The sequence below is a fragment of the Vulpes lagopus genome, chromosome 17 (genome assembly GCF_018345385.1).
Source record: "Vulpes lagopus strain Blue_001 chromosome 17, ASM1834538v1, whole genome shotgun sequence".
Classification (NCBI taxonomy): domain Eukaryota; kingdom Metazoa; phylum Chordata; class Mammalia; order Carnivora; family Canidae; genus Vulpes; species Vulpes lagopus.
Window position 1 is genome coordinate 23,145,576 of NC_054840.1, and position 16,297 is coordinate 23,161,872.

General features: G+C 43.6%; 1 protein-coding gene across 10 annotated transcripts in view; it reads left to right on the forward strand.

The window, feature by feature from the left end:
* Window positions 1-16,297, forward strand: part of DGKG (diacylglycerol kinase gamma) — a 206,759-nt gene that overhangs the window by 23,286 nt on the left and 167,176 nt on the right. For 9 of the 10 annotated variants that reach the window (XR_005984256.1, XR_005984257.1, XR_005984253.1 and 6 more), the window contains one exon: window positions 12,330-12,640. Coding sequence is in view for 2 of the 10 variants with exons in the window: in XM_041731892.1 (XP_041587826.1) it covers window positions 12,574-12,640 (67 nt within the window). In the remaining 8 variants the exon portion in view is untranslated. The remainder of the gene's footprint in view (window positions 1-12,329; window positions 12,641-16,297) is intronic. The other variant, XR_005984258.1, reaches the window with a different exon arrangement.

A 16,297-nucleotide genomic window follows, 5' to 3' on the forward strand; every position in this document is an offset into this window, starting at 1 on the left:
TTTCTTTCTTTCTTCTTTCTTTCTTTCTTTCTTTCTTTCTTTCTTTTTTTTTTTTCCCCATTTTTCTTTCTTAACTTGCACAGGCATAAAAAACACACACCCTTCCCCTCCTGGGCGCAACTTCCCTGACTCGGGCCTCCTCTCCGAGTCACAAGTCATGGAACCTTGCCCGGGAGTGCTCCCCATTAAAGCACTCTCAAATCTACCGCCTGGCCCTGCTGTCTTTAATTTTCTCTGCTGATCATTAAAAGAAAACCTAAGAGTTATTATTATTGTCTTTAGTTAATTTCTAAAGACAAACCTACAGAAGTAAAGTCCCCTGGAAATGTACATTGTGAGGCTATTGGTATAGCGTGCTATTTTGGCTAGCATACTTCCATACCAGCAGCACTGGAGAGTTTCCATTCTCTTGCTTTCTTACCAGTAAGGATATTATGTATTTTGAAATTGTTAACAATTTGATAATGTAACAGTAGTATCTTACTATTGTGTCTACCAATGAAGTATGATTTAAATGAATATAAAAACAAATGAAAAATGAAAAATGAAAAAAATAAAAATAAAAATAAAAACAAATGACATTTCCCAGGCTACAATGAGAGCACCAGGTACTGTGTGTCAAAAGCAAAGAGTTGATGTCTACCATTTCTGGAAGGAAAATGGAGTTACTGTTATAAGGAACCTTAATATTACTATTCCACTCTCTGCAAATATCAGTTGAGGAAATTGAGGTCTAAAGAGTAGATGTTACCTGTTCAGAGTCACCAGCTACTAAATGTCAGAACCAACATTAGACCGAAGGGCTCCAGGCCATGTCATTCCAACTTCTCCTGATTTGCTTGAGAAATGAATGTATCTTTCTTCCCAGTTTCTAAAACTCCATTAAACTGTGGTGTTTCTGAAACTGGAATTCATGAGCCTCCTATGAAATGTTTTAGATTTTGTGTTTTATTCCTTTTTTTAAAATTTTTATTTATTTATGATAGTCACACACAGAGAGGGAGAGAGAGAGGCAGAGACATAGGCAGAGGGAGAAGCAGGCTCCATGCACCGGGAGCCCGATGTGGGATTCGATCCCGGGTCTCCAGGATCGCGCCCTGGGCCAAAGGCAGGCGCCAAACTGCTGCGCCACCCAGGGATCCCTTTGTGTTTTATTCCAATAAGACTTTTATTTTACTTTATTTATTTTTATTTTTTTAGAGAGGGAGAGGGAGAATCTTAAGCAGGCTCCATGCTCAGCGTGCAGCCCAATGCAGGGCTCTATCTCATGACCCTGTGATCATGACCTGAGCTGAAATCAAAAGTCAGATGCTTAACTGACGGAGCCACCCAGGTGCCCTCAAATAAGACTGTTTTAAAATTGTTATAAATGTATCGTATTTTCCTGATGACTGTCTTACACTGTGTACTGCTGTGTGATTTCAGTGCTACATGGCCTAGGACCAGCTACTCAAACCTTTGTGGTTCAGTTTCCTCATCTTTAAAACGGGCAAAATATTTGTATTTACCTCATACAGGTGTTATGACTAGTCAGCCAGATAATTCATGTAAATTAATTAGGATAGTCTGGCATGTTGAATGTTATTATTAATGAGATGTTTTCCAGGCTGGTGCCTACACACCTCTGGGGTGAAGAGGGCCATCCAGGGACTTGTTGTCTGGAGTCAGAATGAGGTGTAAGCACCCCTGGGTGCCGTTGTCCATGGTACTTAATTATTATTGCATGATTACTCATAAGGACATTGTTATTCCATGAAGTTGGTGGAGGACGAGACACCTGACAGCTCAGAGCCTTTTATAAGCTAAGTACTGGGCTCCTCAGATGAGCCAGTGAGTCGATCCTTGGGCAGTTTACAATCTGGAAATGGTATTAATGATCTTCCGAGATGTGAAAACCAGGATGGATGCTGGAAGAAGTAGGGGCTTTGTATTCAGCCTGACTTGGGTTTGAATGATGGCTCAGCTGCCTGCAGGAGGTGTGATGCTAGGTATGATGGCATAATAATTCTTACTTTGAAAGATTTTTCTGAGGACTCTGTTCATGCAGAACAGGCAGTAAATTTTCAATAAATGGTGGCTGTTTAGGTTGTTATGGGAAGCAGAGAATGGAAGGAAAGCAAAAGAAAGGAGAATTAGAGACTGGGAGGCAGGAGGCAGCAGAGAAGGGAGAGGGGAGAGAAGAGAAGGAGAGAGAATGCTCACAGGACAGCTCACCACAAGTTCCTCCTGGTGTGCGGGGCCTCTCCAAGCTAAACGTGATTTCACACGCTGTTCAAAATGTGAATGTCGTCTCTTTGGTGTGGTTTTGTGGTGGTGTTGTTAACACACGCACCATCCCAAGCACGTCCCACATGCATGGTGTTTTTGCAGTGCTCTCTTTTCCTAGACCTGCCAAGCCCCGTACTCGTGCCTTGCCGTGTCCCTTCCCTGACAGTTCCATTTCTGAGCTGTGGTGAGAATGGACTTGTCACTTTCTTACTCCTTCAGGCTTTTCTGTTTGTTGGGTTTTGCCCTCCACTTTATGGTAGGAAACTCCTGTCATCTGTGCCCTCTTCAGATGATACATGTGGCACAAAATGTCATGGGAGGAATTTGAAACACAGATCCAGATTGTAAAGAAGGGAAAATTCTGCAGGAAATATAAATCATAACATGAGAATTTTAGTAACTAGGCAGGATAACAGGCATCTGGCAGTCATGGGGCTCTGGCTTCCCCATAATGTTTTCCTGCCTCAGGAAAGTGGAACTGAGAAATCTGGAATCTGTCTGCTTTAGGGCCCCCTTAAGGAGAGGAATCACTCCAAGTATTCCAAGCTTCTCTTCTTAGTCCCGTCTATTGCATTAAGGTAAAGCAGTGGTTACAAAACACTGGCATGAGATCAGAGTCTCCAGAGCTCTGTTAAACAAAGATTGCCCATCCTAAATTTCTGTAGGTCTATGGTATGTTCCAAGAATTTGCTTTTCTTACATGTTCCCGGCAATGCCAGGAACTGCTGGTGTGAGGACCATACTTTAAGGACCACTGTTAGGAAATTGTACTTGCTAAAGCTCTCCTAAACATTGTACAAATCATTCTCATACCAATCCCTGTGAAACATGTGTTACTATTATTATTATTATCTTCGTCTAGAGATGAAGAACAACTTGTTTAATGTCACATGGTTGTAAGTGGTAGAGCCAAGATTTAAATTCTGGTCTAATTTCAACACCAGGCTTGTGCTTAATGCTTTGGGAAGAAGGCTCCCTGACACTGGATAGGAGTCACATTTCCCAAGTAGTAATTTCCTGAAGGAGGCTTCCCCTCACTTTCCTTTGCCTGCCTCCGCCCAGCACCCTCTCACCCACCACCTCGCTCCAGCTCTGGAGCTAAATCAGGCCGTGGTGTTGCTATTTGCAACCCCATTTCCTTAGCATCTCCACTGTAGCGCCCCTAGTGGCAAAGCCAAGACTACAGTCTCCCATGTAGAGAGAACAGAGGTGACTCAAGTGCAAAAGCAAGTTTCTTTGAAGTCTCCTGTTTTACCTCAAACTTCCTGCATATTTTACATTATTCTGTTCCATTCTGTGTTCATGTTTAATGTAATAGAGTTATTTTCCTCAAATACTATTATTAGCTTTCCAGGAGCATGCCACGGGTTTTCCACTGGCTTCCAATTCACCTTGCAGTTTGAGGATGAGGGTTTAGGTCCTCTCTAGTTGGTTTATTGATGGCCTCGGCACCTAACAAGGGCCTGGCACTTATTCATTGTAGTGTATTATAATAAAAGGAAAGACCATGGGTTTTGGCACCAAATAGACTTGGGTTCAAATACCAGTTCTGTCACTTACTGATAGGCAAACTTGGGAGAATCACTCTGGGACTGTTTTTACTGCTGTAACATGGGCATAAAAAGTACCTTTCTCACAGGGTTTGGCAACTTTAAGATGAATTGTACAAAGCACCAGATGTGGGGTAGTCCGTAAGTGGAGGTTGTTGCTATGGCTCATTATTAGAGTGATATGTTGAATGGGTGAATGATTAAATGAATGAGTGACCCACACTCAAGCTAGGATGCCCCTGGGCTGTAAATGTTATCCAGCCTGACACTGCCTGCTTGTGCCAAAGGCAGCCCGCCTCAAGTGGCTTCTCCACACAGACTGTGCGCCTCTCCTGGGTTGCAGACCCCTGCACCTGGGAGCTTGGTTTAGCCTGACTTTTTCACACCACCCCCAGAGCAGGGATTCTTGGGTTCAGTCTGAGGCTGCTAATCAGAGACAAAGTCCTTAATTGCAAGTCCTCTAAACTGTTATGGGTAGCACGCAATCCCAAGACTTTTTATTTTTATGTTTGTATAAGGACTATATATTGGTAATTTATTAAATGAGTTATTAGGGATTACTCATATTTGCTATTCATACACTCAAATTAGCTCATTACTAAATTCCCCAGGGGGTGCTAATTCAGTTATCTGTGGAGTCCGGCTGCTTCTAAATACTCAGCTGCTACTGCCTCCTCACTCAGCTGGATGGTTAGAACCCTGAGACCTGTGGGAAAAGTCACGTTGTTGTCTTGCAGTGTCAGACTTGCTTTGAGTTGGTTGTAGTGTTCAGCTAACTGCTATTCTTGCCTTTTAATTAGAAATTAGAGTCATTTAGCTACATCATTATCGTATTAGCTTGTGGAGGATATTTGGTTAACCTAACAGCATGTAGTAACACATATTTGCCTCAAAATTATTTTAGGCCTGTAATTTTCCAATTACTAGATTTTAAGACATGAACAAGTTGCAGTTCCAACATTAATCATGCATATTCTTTTGCTAAACAGGTACATATGTATTCTGAACCCAAAAGTGCTTATGTAGTTGTTTTGATTATCTATGACTGCATAACTAACTGCCCTGAAATCTAGTGGCTCAACAACCATTTTATTACTCTGAATTATTCTGTGCGTGAAGCATTCAGACAGGGCCCCACAGGGACAGCTTATCTCTGCTCCATATTATGTCTTCCAAGGTGGTAAAATCCAAAATAGCTTCTTGTCTTCCATGTCCAGCAGCACAGCAAGAAAACATAAGTGACTGCATGCTGGCTGGAATGGCTTAAGTAGGATCACACAGCAGAGCCTTCAGTTTTCCCCATCAGCTGGGTTTCTCACTTCTCTCTCACTTCTCCTCCAGAAAGGTGGCTGAGCTCTTGACATGGCAATTCAGTGTTCCCAAGAACACAAAAGTGGAGGCTGCCAGGACATCTTCAGGCTTAGGCCTGACTCTGGCACAGTGTCACTTCCACTGCATTCCTTTGGTTAAAGCAAGTCACAGGCATAGTCCAGACTCAAGGGCAAAGGACCAACATGGGCATGAGTATCAGGAGACATGGTTTGGGAGGGACCCCCAGGGTGATAAAGTACTATAATATTGACAATTCATTAATAAATTCAAACTCGTAAAATACTGTCAAATTAAGCCAAGTAAAGTGACTATTATAAGTTTATAGATTATAGTTTATAGTTACAGATTTACAGGTCATTATTTTCATATTAAAATGTGTACATTATTTAATATTTTTAAAGATTTTTTTATTTATTCATTCGTGAGAGACATAGAGAGGCAGAGTCATAGGCAGAGGGAGAAGCAAGGTCCCTGCAAGGAGCCCAATGCGGAACTCGATCCCAGGACCCCAGGATTATGCCCTTGAGCCAAAGGGAGATGCTCAACCAGTGAGCCACCCAGGTGTCCTTACATTATTTAATATTAAAATGATAATTTTAATATTAAAATTCTTTTCCCACTGGAAAGTGCAAACAGGTATGGTAAGATCTTTTGCTCCATGAAAATGGTCTCAATCACAAAAGATTGAGAACTGCTTTTCTACTAGTCAAGAAATGAGCCCTTAGAAATCTTGTAGTAGGTAGACACAAAGTGTGCAGGATAACTCTGTTTCCACCTTGAAGGAGCTCAGAGTCTCACGGGGAAGAGGTGGCATGTGTATTGCAGTGTGGCAAGTGCCATGGTGGAGAAAAGCCCAAGGAGCTATTAGAAGAAGAGTGGAGAAGACATGCCCATCCCAGGCCAGGCAGTTAAAGGGAGCTTCTTGGAGTACATGACACTGGAACTGAACTCCAAAGGCAGCATAGGAGTCATAGAGCTTCAGAAGGATCAACGGGAGCACAAGCCTGGAGATAGGACAGTTATCAAGATGGGACTCATCACAAGTTTGGGAAGAGAGAGGGGTTATCTTTCTAGCTCTTAGTCATTTTTCCTTTAGAAAAAAGTTCTCATTATGGGTACTTTCATAAATCATCGGGTGCATATAAATAAGCTCCCCCAGTCTGATGCCATATTCATGAATTAGTGTTTTTATGAGAGCAAGAGGAGATGAAGAGGTGTTTGTTCTGGGTAATTGGCTATGGCTGATTCATTCAGATGAATAGAGACCTGGGGCTCAAGTCAATACCCATTGAATATGCCATCTTCCTTCTGACTTGTGATTTCCATGCTGTCATTTGTACAGAACAAATGGAGTTTGATCTGGGATATGAAATTGCAGAGCGAGAAAACACGTTAGCAACCATTATTCCCACCCCCTCATTTGACAGACAAGGTCACTGAGGCCTGGGGAGCTGAAGCAAGTGCTCAGAGTAGAGTAGCAGAGCCGTCGGGACATAGAACCCTCTTCTCCCATCCAAGCCTGACAATACCCAATCTGAGTGTTATTTAGAAAACCCTATTACCTTTTTCTTTCTGCCAGGAAAGATATTCAGGATGGTAATAAGAAGACTGTGCATACTCTAAAGAGCCACCGAGAGGGGCGTGTAGGGCGGGCTGCTGAAAGGGATATGCTAAGCAATGTTGGCAGAAGCAAGCTTCTTGTGTGGTGGCGGCCAGCTCTGTCAAAGGCAGAAAAACAGAGGGGCTGTCATGAGGGAGCGTCATCAGCAGTGACCATCTGATGGTCAGACTGTCTTTCAGGCCCCTAACTTCTCCCGATGGAGAGTCTATACCACCACACTTCCCATCCTGTGTGTTAATTATCTGTTGGGGGATCCCTGGGTGGCGCAGCGGTTTAGCGCCTGCCTTCGGCCCAGGGCGCGATCCTGGAGACCTGGGATCGAATCCCACGTCGGGCTCCCTGCATGGAGCCTGCTTCTCCCTCTGCCTATGTCTCTGCGTCTCTCTCTCTCTCTCTCTCTCTGTGTGTGTGACTATCAAAAAAAAAAAAATTATCTGTTGGGACGTCTGTCTCCTGCATGGGACTGCCAGCCACCACAAGAGAGAAGAAAGAGGACCTGTGTGTTCTATGGGAACAGCTAGGGGAACAGCTTAGTTTGCTCCAAGAGTTGAAAAAAAAAAAAAACTATAGAAGAGAAATCATCTTTGAATCTGGAACCAGATATGAGTTTGGTATAGAAAGGAAAGAGTAAGGGACATTCTAGGTAGATTAAAGGCAATGTGTGTTTGTCAGTCCATTAACTAATGTTCTGGAGGTGCTGCCTTGTGCCACGTACTTTGGTGCTAGGAGGAGACGGTAGGATGATTTGGCTGGAACATGGAGCATGTGGGCAGGAGATAATTGGAGTGAAGATGGGGAGGTGAGCTGTACCACAGGTAAAGGATTTTCTGGAACTGGCTAAAAAACCCGCCCAAAAGGGTCCAAGAGAAACTGCCAAATGTTTTCAGGCAAGTAAGCGTTGGGGGTCCACTTTGGTTCTAAATCAGGAAAATCTATGAACAAATATGGAATGATTCATGGGATATTGTTAAGCAAAAAAAAACACACACACACACACACACAATGTGCAAGACTGCCTTTTGTGTCATAAGGAAGGGGAAATTTTTTAAAAATCCAATAATCTGCTCACTGGTGCAAAAGAAAAACCCCAGGAAGAGGGGCGCCTAGGTGGCTCAGTGGTTGAGCAACTGCCTTCGACTCAGATTGTGATCCTGGGGTCCTGGGATCAAGTCCCACATCAGGTTCACCTTTGCCTGTGTCTCTGCCTTTCTCTGTGTGTTTCTCATGGATAAATAAGTAAAATCTTAAAAAAAAAAAAAAAAACAGAAAGGATAAACCAGAAACTATAAGGGGTGAATGGGAATAAGATGGAAAGGAGAGGCATGAGCACAGAGTAAGAGGAATGGGGTAGCAAGGCTTCGCTGAAGAAACCATATTAAGAAAAGAATCTTTGGGAGTGGAGGAAGAAACTGGAGAGTCAAATGCAAACAAACGAATAGGAGTGTCAAAGAACAAATCTAAGTAACTTTTGAAAATAGTACTTTGAGGACATGCTCTGTTGGCTCAAGACAAAAGAACTGTCAACAAATCTTGAACTCTTTTGTTTTTCACAGAGTTGTAGTTAGCAATTCTGAAACTACTTCCTATATAGTTTAGGATTGAGCAAATAAATATATTATAGATAATGGAAGCAAGGTTTGCTGGAGAAGGGAGCTTAAAAATATGGAATGAGAGGGTGGCTACAGTTGACACTGTAATATTGGGCTATAGTTGGAGTCTGAGTATGAACGTGGGGTTTTTAACATAGATGGACGGATGGATGGATGGATGGATGGATGGATGAATAGCCAGCCAGCCAGCCAGCCAGCCAGAGATGAGATGTGTGTGTATGTCTACATATATTTCCTGGCCCTGGCCCTGATAAAGCCTAGAAGCAATGACACCCCAGTAGCAATGTGCATACCCAGTGCCAAAGTTTGGCTTCAAATACCATTCTTCACTAAAGGAATCTGCACTTTGGAGAAATGACTGGTTTCAAGACTAAAATTGAGGATGTATAGGGTGAGACTGAAATATTTTGTAGTACTAGAAAATACAGATATACTCAAAGGATGATGGGAAGATGTCTGAAGAACAAGAAAGCAATTTGAATGACATTCCACTGGCCAAATCTGGGACAATTCGAATCAAAACAAATAACGATAGTGATGGGTATAAGCCTCTGAATAAAATAAGCATTCATTAATATAAATAAATGTATATATTATATGTAAACATAACATAAATTCATACTTATATAGATATTTATACATGTATCATGTTTATTTATATGCTATAAATATAAATAAATATAAGTAAAGCAATATAAAGAAATAAAGAAAACTCTTCCTTACAGTAGAATCTGAACTAATAAATATAGAAGGAATGATAGAATTAGACGTTCTTTATCATAATAATAATTAATCCAGAGGTGCCTGGGTGGCTTATTTGGTTAAGCATCAGACTCTTGATTTCAGCTCAGGTCATGATCTCAGGGTTGGACTCTGTGCTAGACCTAAGATCCTCTCTCTCCCTCTGCCCCCCACCCCTCGCTCACACATTCTCCCTCTCTCTAAAAAAATAAATAGATAAAAAAGTAAAATAATCCAGGCAAGAATCATCAGTGGATGCTAAAACTCATGGATAAAAATTTGGTGAGTAATTATAACAACTTGGAGAAGGAAAAGATCAAGTTCAGAAATCTATGGCACAACACAAAGACTGCACCTGACTGCATCAGCTGAGTGATTGGTCAAGTCATATTGCTAAGTGTTGTATTTGCAATTGGGATGATAACGATAATTATTTATTGAGTGCCCACTGCATGTTAGGCATTATGTTAGGTGACATTTGGAAGTTTTCTGTTCGTTTGGTTTTTCCATATATTAGCTCACTTCTAACACTAGCTCAGTGAGATTTTTATTAGTATCCCCATTTTTGAGGTGAGGAAACCAAACGGTCAAGAAACACAAAATTTGTCTAATGTCAAAGAGGTAGAGCAGGATTCAATGTTCTTGTCTTCTGACTTGCAGTTCTATGGTGTTCTCAGGCAGTGGTCTCTTGGTCCCCTCAGAGCTAGCTCTGTGTTTCTGGAAGTGTACAGAATGATATGGCCAGAGAGGCTTTCTTAAACAAAAGCTTTGGAGGTTCCTTCTTTCTCCACACCATATTTACTGAACACCTTGCCTCATTTTCCTCATCTAAAAATGGGGAAGTCAATGCTAAATTTATGTGATCATTAGGAGAACTAAATGGGTTAATCTATGTAAAGCATTTAGGATAAAGTAAGTGTCCTCTAAGTGACAGCCACAGCCGTAATAACACCAGGGGTAATGTGAATTCCCTGGTATGATGGAGAGTGTTTCTAAAGGTCACCCCTCACTTTTGGAATGAATCGATCATCAGAGGGCAGATCATAAAGAGCTTTGTGTATCATAAAAAGAAGATAACATTTTATTCTATAGACAATAGAAAACCACTGAGGAATTTTATTACCGGGAGAGATGTGAACTGGTTGGCAATTTAGAGCAGACCAAGGGCAGAAGAGTAGAACCCAGGGCAGGGAGTCCATCAGGAGACTGTTGATAGAGACTGGGTACAAGAAGATACAAGAAGATGAGGGTCTGAGCTAATAAAGCTGGCATGATGGAAAGGAGGGGACACACAATGGAAAGTCATTCTTAAGAGTGGTGCCTGGGTTTGGCAGGAGAGGAAGGGGAACAAGCTGAGGCTGAGCCTCAGGCTTCTGGCCTGTGCACTCTCTTCTCTTAGGTCATGACCTGAATGTAGAGGAGGGGCAGGTTGAGGGCATGGGAACGTGCTGATTTAGGGTGGTTTGGGACACACAAGGGAGTCACAATGGACAGGGGATATTCAGATCTCGATTGAGGAGAGAGTACAGGGCTGGGGCAGCATGCCTGGGGTCGCTGAAGCTTGGCAGTAGACCCCTCAGGGAAGGGGTATAGAGTGAGGAGAGGGCTGGGAATGGATTTGAGAAATGCCAGTATTTAACAGTGGCAAAAGAAGTGGAAGGAGACTGAGAGGGAACACTCAGAAAAATAAGATTTTTTCCAGTGAACTATTTCCTGCCATGGCAGAGGCTGCAAAGAGAAGTAAACAAAGCAAGGAAGGCCTGAAAAATGCCTAGTAGATATGACAATTGTGTCACTGGGGACCCTGGCAAGAGCAGGTACCAAGGAGCAGAATCCAGTCAGGCAGTGGATTAAGGAGAAAATTGGATGTTTCAAGGAGAGAAACTAGAACTTGGATGCTCCTGGGGATGCAGGCATCTCACTCCCTTGCCCTGCACTTCCACCTACGGGAGGAGAGCTCTGATTGGTGGAAGATCCTCCTTCCGGAGCCAGAATCTCCTTGCAGCATCTTCCCTTAGCTCCTGGCCAGCCCTCCAGGTCCACAGCGACCACGTCCATGTGCTCCTCCAGATAGCTGCTGCACAAACCCACCTCCTCACCGGGTCCATCTCATCGAGCCCCTCCACCATCCCTTATGGGCTCCAGGCCCCCATACTGAACTTGACGTCTGGCCCTCCAACATAGATCCTGTTTTATTAAAACTGAGCTTCTTTGGTAACATCAGTGTGTGTTTATCCCCCTATTAGGTTGGTGGCTTTCCATCATTTTTAAAAACCTCAACCCAGAATACGAAATACATTTTATGTTAAACATGTATGTATAACTGAGAGGAGATACACTCTTATTTTCAACTCCATTTCATGCCTTTCCACTCTGTCCTTTTCTGTTTCGGGTTTATGAATGCTGGCGGTGGTGGACTTCGTGGCTGATGGTATGACTGCGGCACCACCGTGCTGGGAGGGACTCAAAGGAAAAGATGCTAAACATCTGTCTGAATCTGTCTCCTTTCCCTCCCATGAGTTCTGGCGAGTTCTGGCCGTTCTTCCCTCTAATCCTTTTGTATGGTTCTGAGAGGAAAGCAAACCACTTCACTCACCAGGTGGTAGCCAGCCTTGGGAGTATTTGAATGTCCAGAGTAATGGTGGAATTTAGAAACCCGTGGAGGAGAGACTGGCTTACCCTTCAAATCAAGCAGATAAGTACTGTCCCTACTTACTCATGAGGCATCTGACAGCCTGAGGCATTTTCATGCCTTGAGGATGCCCTCAGGTGGTCTACTGTCACCTCTGCTGTGAGGCATTTAAAATTTCCTGAGTTGGGGAGTATAACTACCTATTCAGACTGGCCACCCAGCCAGTTTTTTTTTTGTTTTTTTTTTTAGGAAAGGTCTGTTAAAGAATTGCTTTATTAATACAAAATACACAAACTATTAAGTGCTAAGAAATTTAAACATCTAAGTCATAGCAAACAGGTGGCAATTCAACATCGAAGGGAGGTGTGCTGGTCTGGTCTGCGTGCCCTCTTTAGACTTCCCTGAGGAGACATCCACCCCCACTCCGGGAACCACTGCCTCCCATAGGTCTTTCCCCAGTGATCAGTTGAGTTTTTTGTCTTTGTTTTTGTTTTGTTTTGTTTTGTTTTATAAGAAAGAGTGAATTATGGTATTCTTACGCTCTCATTCACAACATCTTTTCTACTTCTGCCCAGGAGGAGCACGGATTTCCGGCTACTGTGACCACGGATAGTAGCATGCTGTTGGAGTAATAGCACAGGCCTTCTCTCATCTGCTGAGAGGTGCCTACTACCGCCATAGACACGTGGGTCCTCAGAGTCTCCCAAAGGGCCTGTCCATCACGTACCTGCAATGAGCCAGGCCCTGGGCTGGGCCTCAGCTTCATCCTGGTGAACAAAACTCCATCTCTGGCCTCAAGCACTCACACCCAGCTTAAAGATGAGTGATGAACGGTGGGTCTCCCTTACTCCAGAAGAATTTGACCAACTCCAGAAATATTCAGAATGTGAGTAAATGGATTCACCCACCTAGGGCAGGATTTCCTCTGGGCAGGGGAGAACATTTCTGGAGAGCAGAGTGGTGTGATCGTTGCAAAGCCACAGAGAGTAAGGTTGGGCCTGACAGATTAAATTTCCTCATAAACACGGAATCGGTGTCTTTAAACATAAAAACAATTATCTTTACACTCTATAAATGATACACGCTCACCATGGAAATTTGGAATATACAGGGAAAAAAATAAAGAGTAGGTTAAAAATCACAGCCAAACTCATGAACATTTTGGAACACTCCCCTCCTGTGCATATTGCTTTGCATGGTTGAGTTCCTGAGTATACAGTAACTTTTTTTTTAGCCTGCATTTTCTACTTAACATAAAAACTACTTTCTTAAATCATGAAAATCTGTTTATAGCATAATTTTTGAAAGACCAAAGGCTGCATGATTGTAAAGTTACTCAGTCATTGGCTTTAATATACTCTTGTGTTTGGACTCAGTGCCCTTTCTTCAGTAAGATACAGAATTTTGATGTGTTGTCTGTTTCTTGACTCTGTTCTGAATAAGCCTGGCCTCTCAGCTGGGGCTCTCGGTTTCCCTTTAGTTATACCCAGGGACAATTGCAGTGCATCAAGACACATTGGTAGCAAAGCCAGTGCTCACAGGTGGGCACACAGGTGTGCCCTCCACAGGCTACTCCTAATCCTGTCATGACAGGAATTTGCCAAGGCTGGAACAGCAACTGAACACTGCATTCTGCACACACCTGGTGACCATGGTGATTGTGCAGTGGTACCAGCGTTTCATAGAGTCCTTTGCTTTGCAGACCTCTCAGGTACATTATCTGCCCTGCCCCTTTGTTCTAATCACCTCTCCCTTCCTGTGAATTATACTGGCGGCTTTGTAAATCACTAGGCCAATGGCAATTTGACCTGCCCTACAAAGCTTGCCCAGATAGCCCTTGTATGCCCTTTTGGCAACCTGCCCTGCTCCCAGAGGGCAGGCAGCCCTTGTCCATAGTACTGGTCTGGGAGTCTAAAGATTGGGCTTCAGTGCCAGCTATGGCTCTTGCTCTCTGCAAATATGAGAGCTCTTAACCCCCAGAGCCTGTGTCCTCTTCTGCAAAATGAGGGAGTTGGATTAGATGATCTCTTCTTGTGATTCCTCCCAGGCCTAACACTCATGACTCCATATGTTCCCCACAGTCAGCAGGAGGCCCCCACACACATACACATACAGACACACCATGGGACTTCTGGTCAGTCTCCGTCTTGGCTCCCTGGAGCCCATGGCCTCTTGTCTAATCTTGATGGGTTTAGAGAAATTCTATGATATATTGACAAGGAGCAAGGCATCACCTTCCAGGGTAAATTGCATTTAATTCAGCATGCTCTCTAGGGCAGCAAAGTACTAGCCCTGTCAGGGATGAAAAAGAAGCAAAAGAAAAGGCTTGCTCTTGAGGAATCAGAATCTTGTTAAGGAATCAGAAATGTGCTCATAACACAAGCAAAGAGCAGGTTTAAGGCAGCTGGCAGATACCTCTGGCAGAGCTGTCTAACTTGAGTGCATAAATGAGAAAGGAATTTAAAGCTAGGGGAAATTGGTATGGAGGGAGTATATTCATTTGCTAGGCTACTGTGACAAAGTACCCACAATCCAGGTGGCTTAGAACAACAGAGAGTATCGAACAGTTCTGGAGGCTAGAAATGCAAAATCAGGGTATCAGCAGGGTACTTCCTCCTGAGGACTGACTATAAGGGAAGAATGTGTTCTAGGCTTCTCTCTTTGGCTTGTAGGTGGCTGTCTTCTCCCTGTCTCTCCATGACATTCCCCCTGTGTGTGTCTCTCCATATCCAGACTTCTCTTTGTGAATGAACACAGTCATACTAGATTAGACCCACCCTATTCCAGTATGACTCTATTTTAACTAACTACTTCTGTAATGACACTATTTCCAAATAAGGTCATATTCTGAGACTCTGGGGGGTTAAGACTTCAAATTAAGGGGGGAGAGGATACAGTTTACCCCACAATGTAGCATTTAATTGGGTGAACTCTGTGGAGGAAGAAATTTAAAATGTGAGTAGCAGATAGTCAAGGAGGGGTAGAAACAGTAGAAACAAAGGGAGAGAGGCCCAGAGAGGGATGCGTATGGGTAGTGAGGAGAACGTCAGGGCTCTAGGAAGACAAGGAGAGCAGGGTGGGGGGACATAGGAGGGATGAGGATAGTAGGAGGCCTTGGGTCAAAGGTGGACAAGTATAAAGCCATGAATCTGGTGACTATGTTTAGGGGTGGCCTGAATATAGAAACTGCCAGATCAGGGAGGTAGCGCAGGGTCCATTGGATGAAATCTAGTCTGGGGATGGACTGTGGCAAAGAACAAATGCTGATCTGTGGAAAACTGGTGGAAGTATTACCAAAATTTACAGAATGAAAGGAAGCCAGCAAAGATATCCCTGAAGACTGTAAATCTATGGCAAATGCCAACATTAATATTCAAGGCTGGTGGGGACAGCTTGGAAATGTTGATTTGGAGATAGTGATGATACATCTACTTCTGCGTTCAAGTTGAAGGCAACCAGAAATGAGTGAGACACAATCCCTGCCCTCGAAGAGCTGCCAGTCTAGTAGGAAAAGATAGATAGGGCTCAAACAATGATGTTCAGTATGACAGGTGCTAAGGAGTTGGGGAAGAAACCTAGCCTAGACTGGTGGGAAGCTTCCTGGTGCAGGTGTGGTTTCCAGATGCCAGAAACACTAGTAGGAGGGAGGCAAGAGCATTACAGGCAGAAGAAGTGGCTTGGGAAAGCAGGGAGGAAAGAAAGTCATCATGGTTGCTTCGAAAAATGTCAAGGAGGTCACAGACTTGGGGCCTAGAGTGTTTGGTGTTGGTGGGCAAGAACTGGAATGATAAAAAGGCCCTATCATGGAGGACAGTGCTTTCCATGTGAGGCCTGGAAGGGGGGTGGTGGGAGGAGAGTGGGAAGGAGAGCTAGGCTACAGCTCTGACATGAGAATCATTGTGTGGAGGCAGCAAGGAGAGGACAACAACAGGAATGAAAGCAGTTCAGATAGAAAGAACATGAGGAGAGAGATGAGAAGATGGAAAACAGGGCCACGGTCTGCATACAACTAGAGGTCAGAGAAGGGAAAGAAGTCAGAAGAAGGTAGAAGAAAGATGGCCAGGCAAAAAGAGTAGTAGGTGGAGGGAGCTGAGGGACAGAGGGGTAGGCATGTAGCAAAGCAGTAGGTGAGACAGGGATTGAAAAGAAACCAGAGTATTTAGTAGGAAGGGGTTCCTTTGTGGCTTGGTTCTTTTTTAACCATCAGCTTTGTCCTTCTGTGACCCCTCCTCATCTTATTCATGTCGCAGGTCTGGACAAGGTGCTCTGGTATTGTTGTTGTAACAGGAGAGGGAAAAAAAGCTACAGTTCTTGGAAAATGATTAATCCTCAGAGGAAACCCTGAAAAAGGCACTTCTACCAATTTTAGACACATGCTGGTATTCAGTCAGATTGCATTGCCATAGCAACTTCTCTTCCATAACTGCATAAACAGGAACTTTGCAGTAGTGGAATAGCCGAAGTGTATGGCCTGAGAATTGAGAACTTTCCCCGGTGGGGTTACCAGGTAGGAGAGGCCAATAATTTCAGGAGAAGAGGCTCT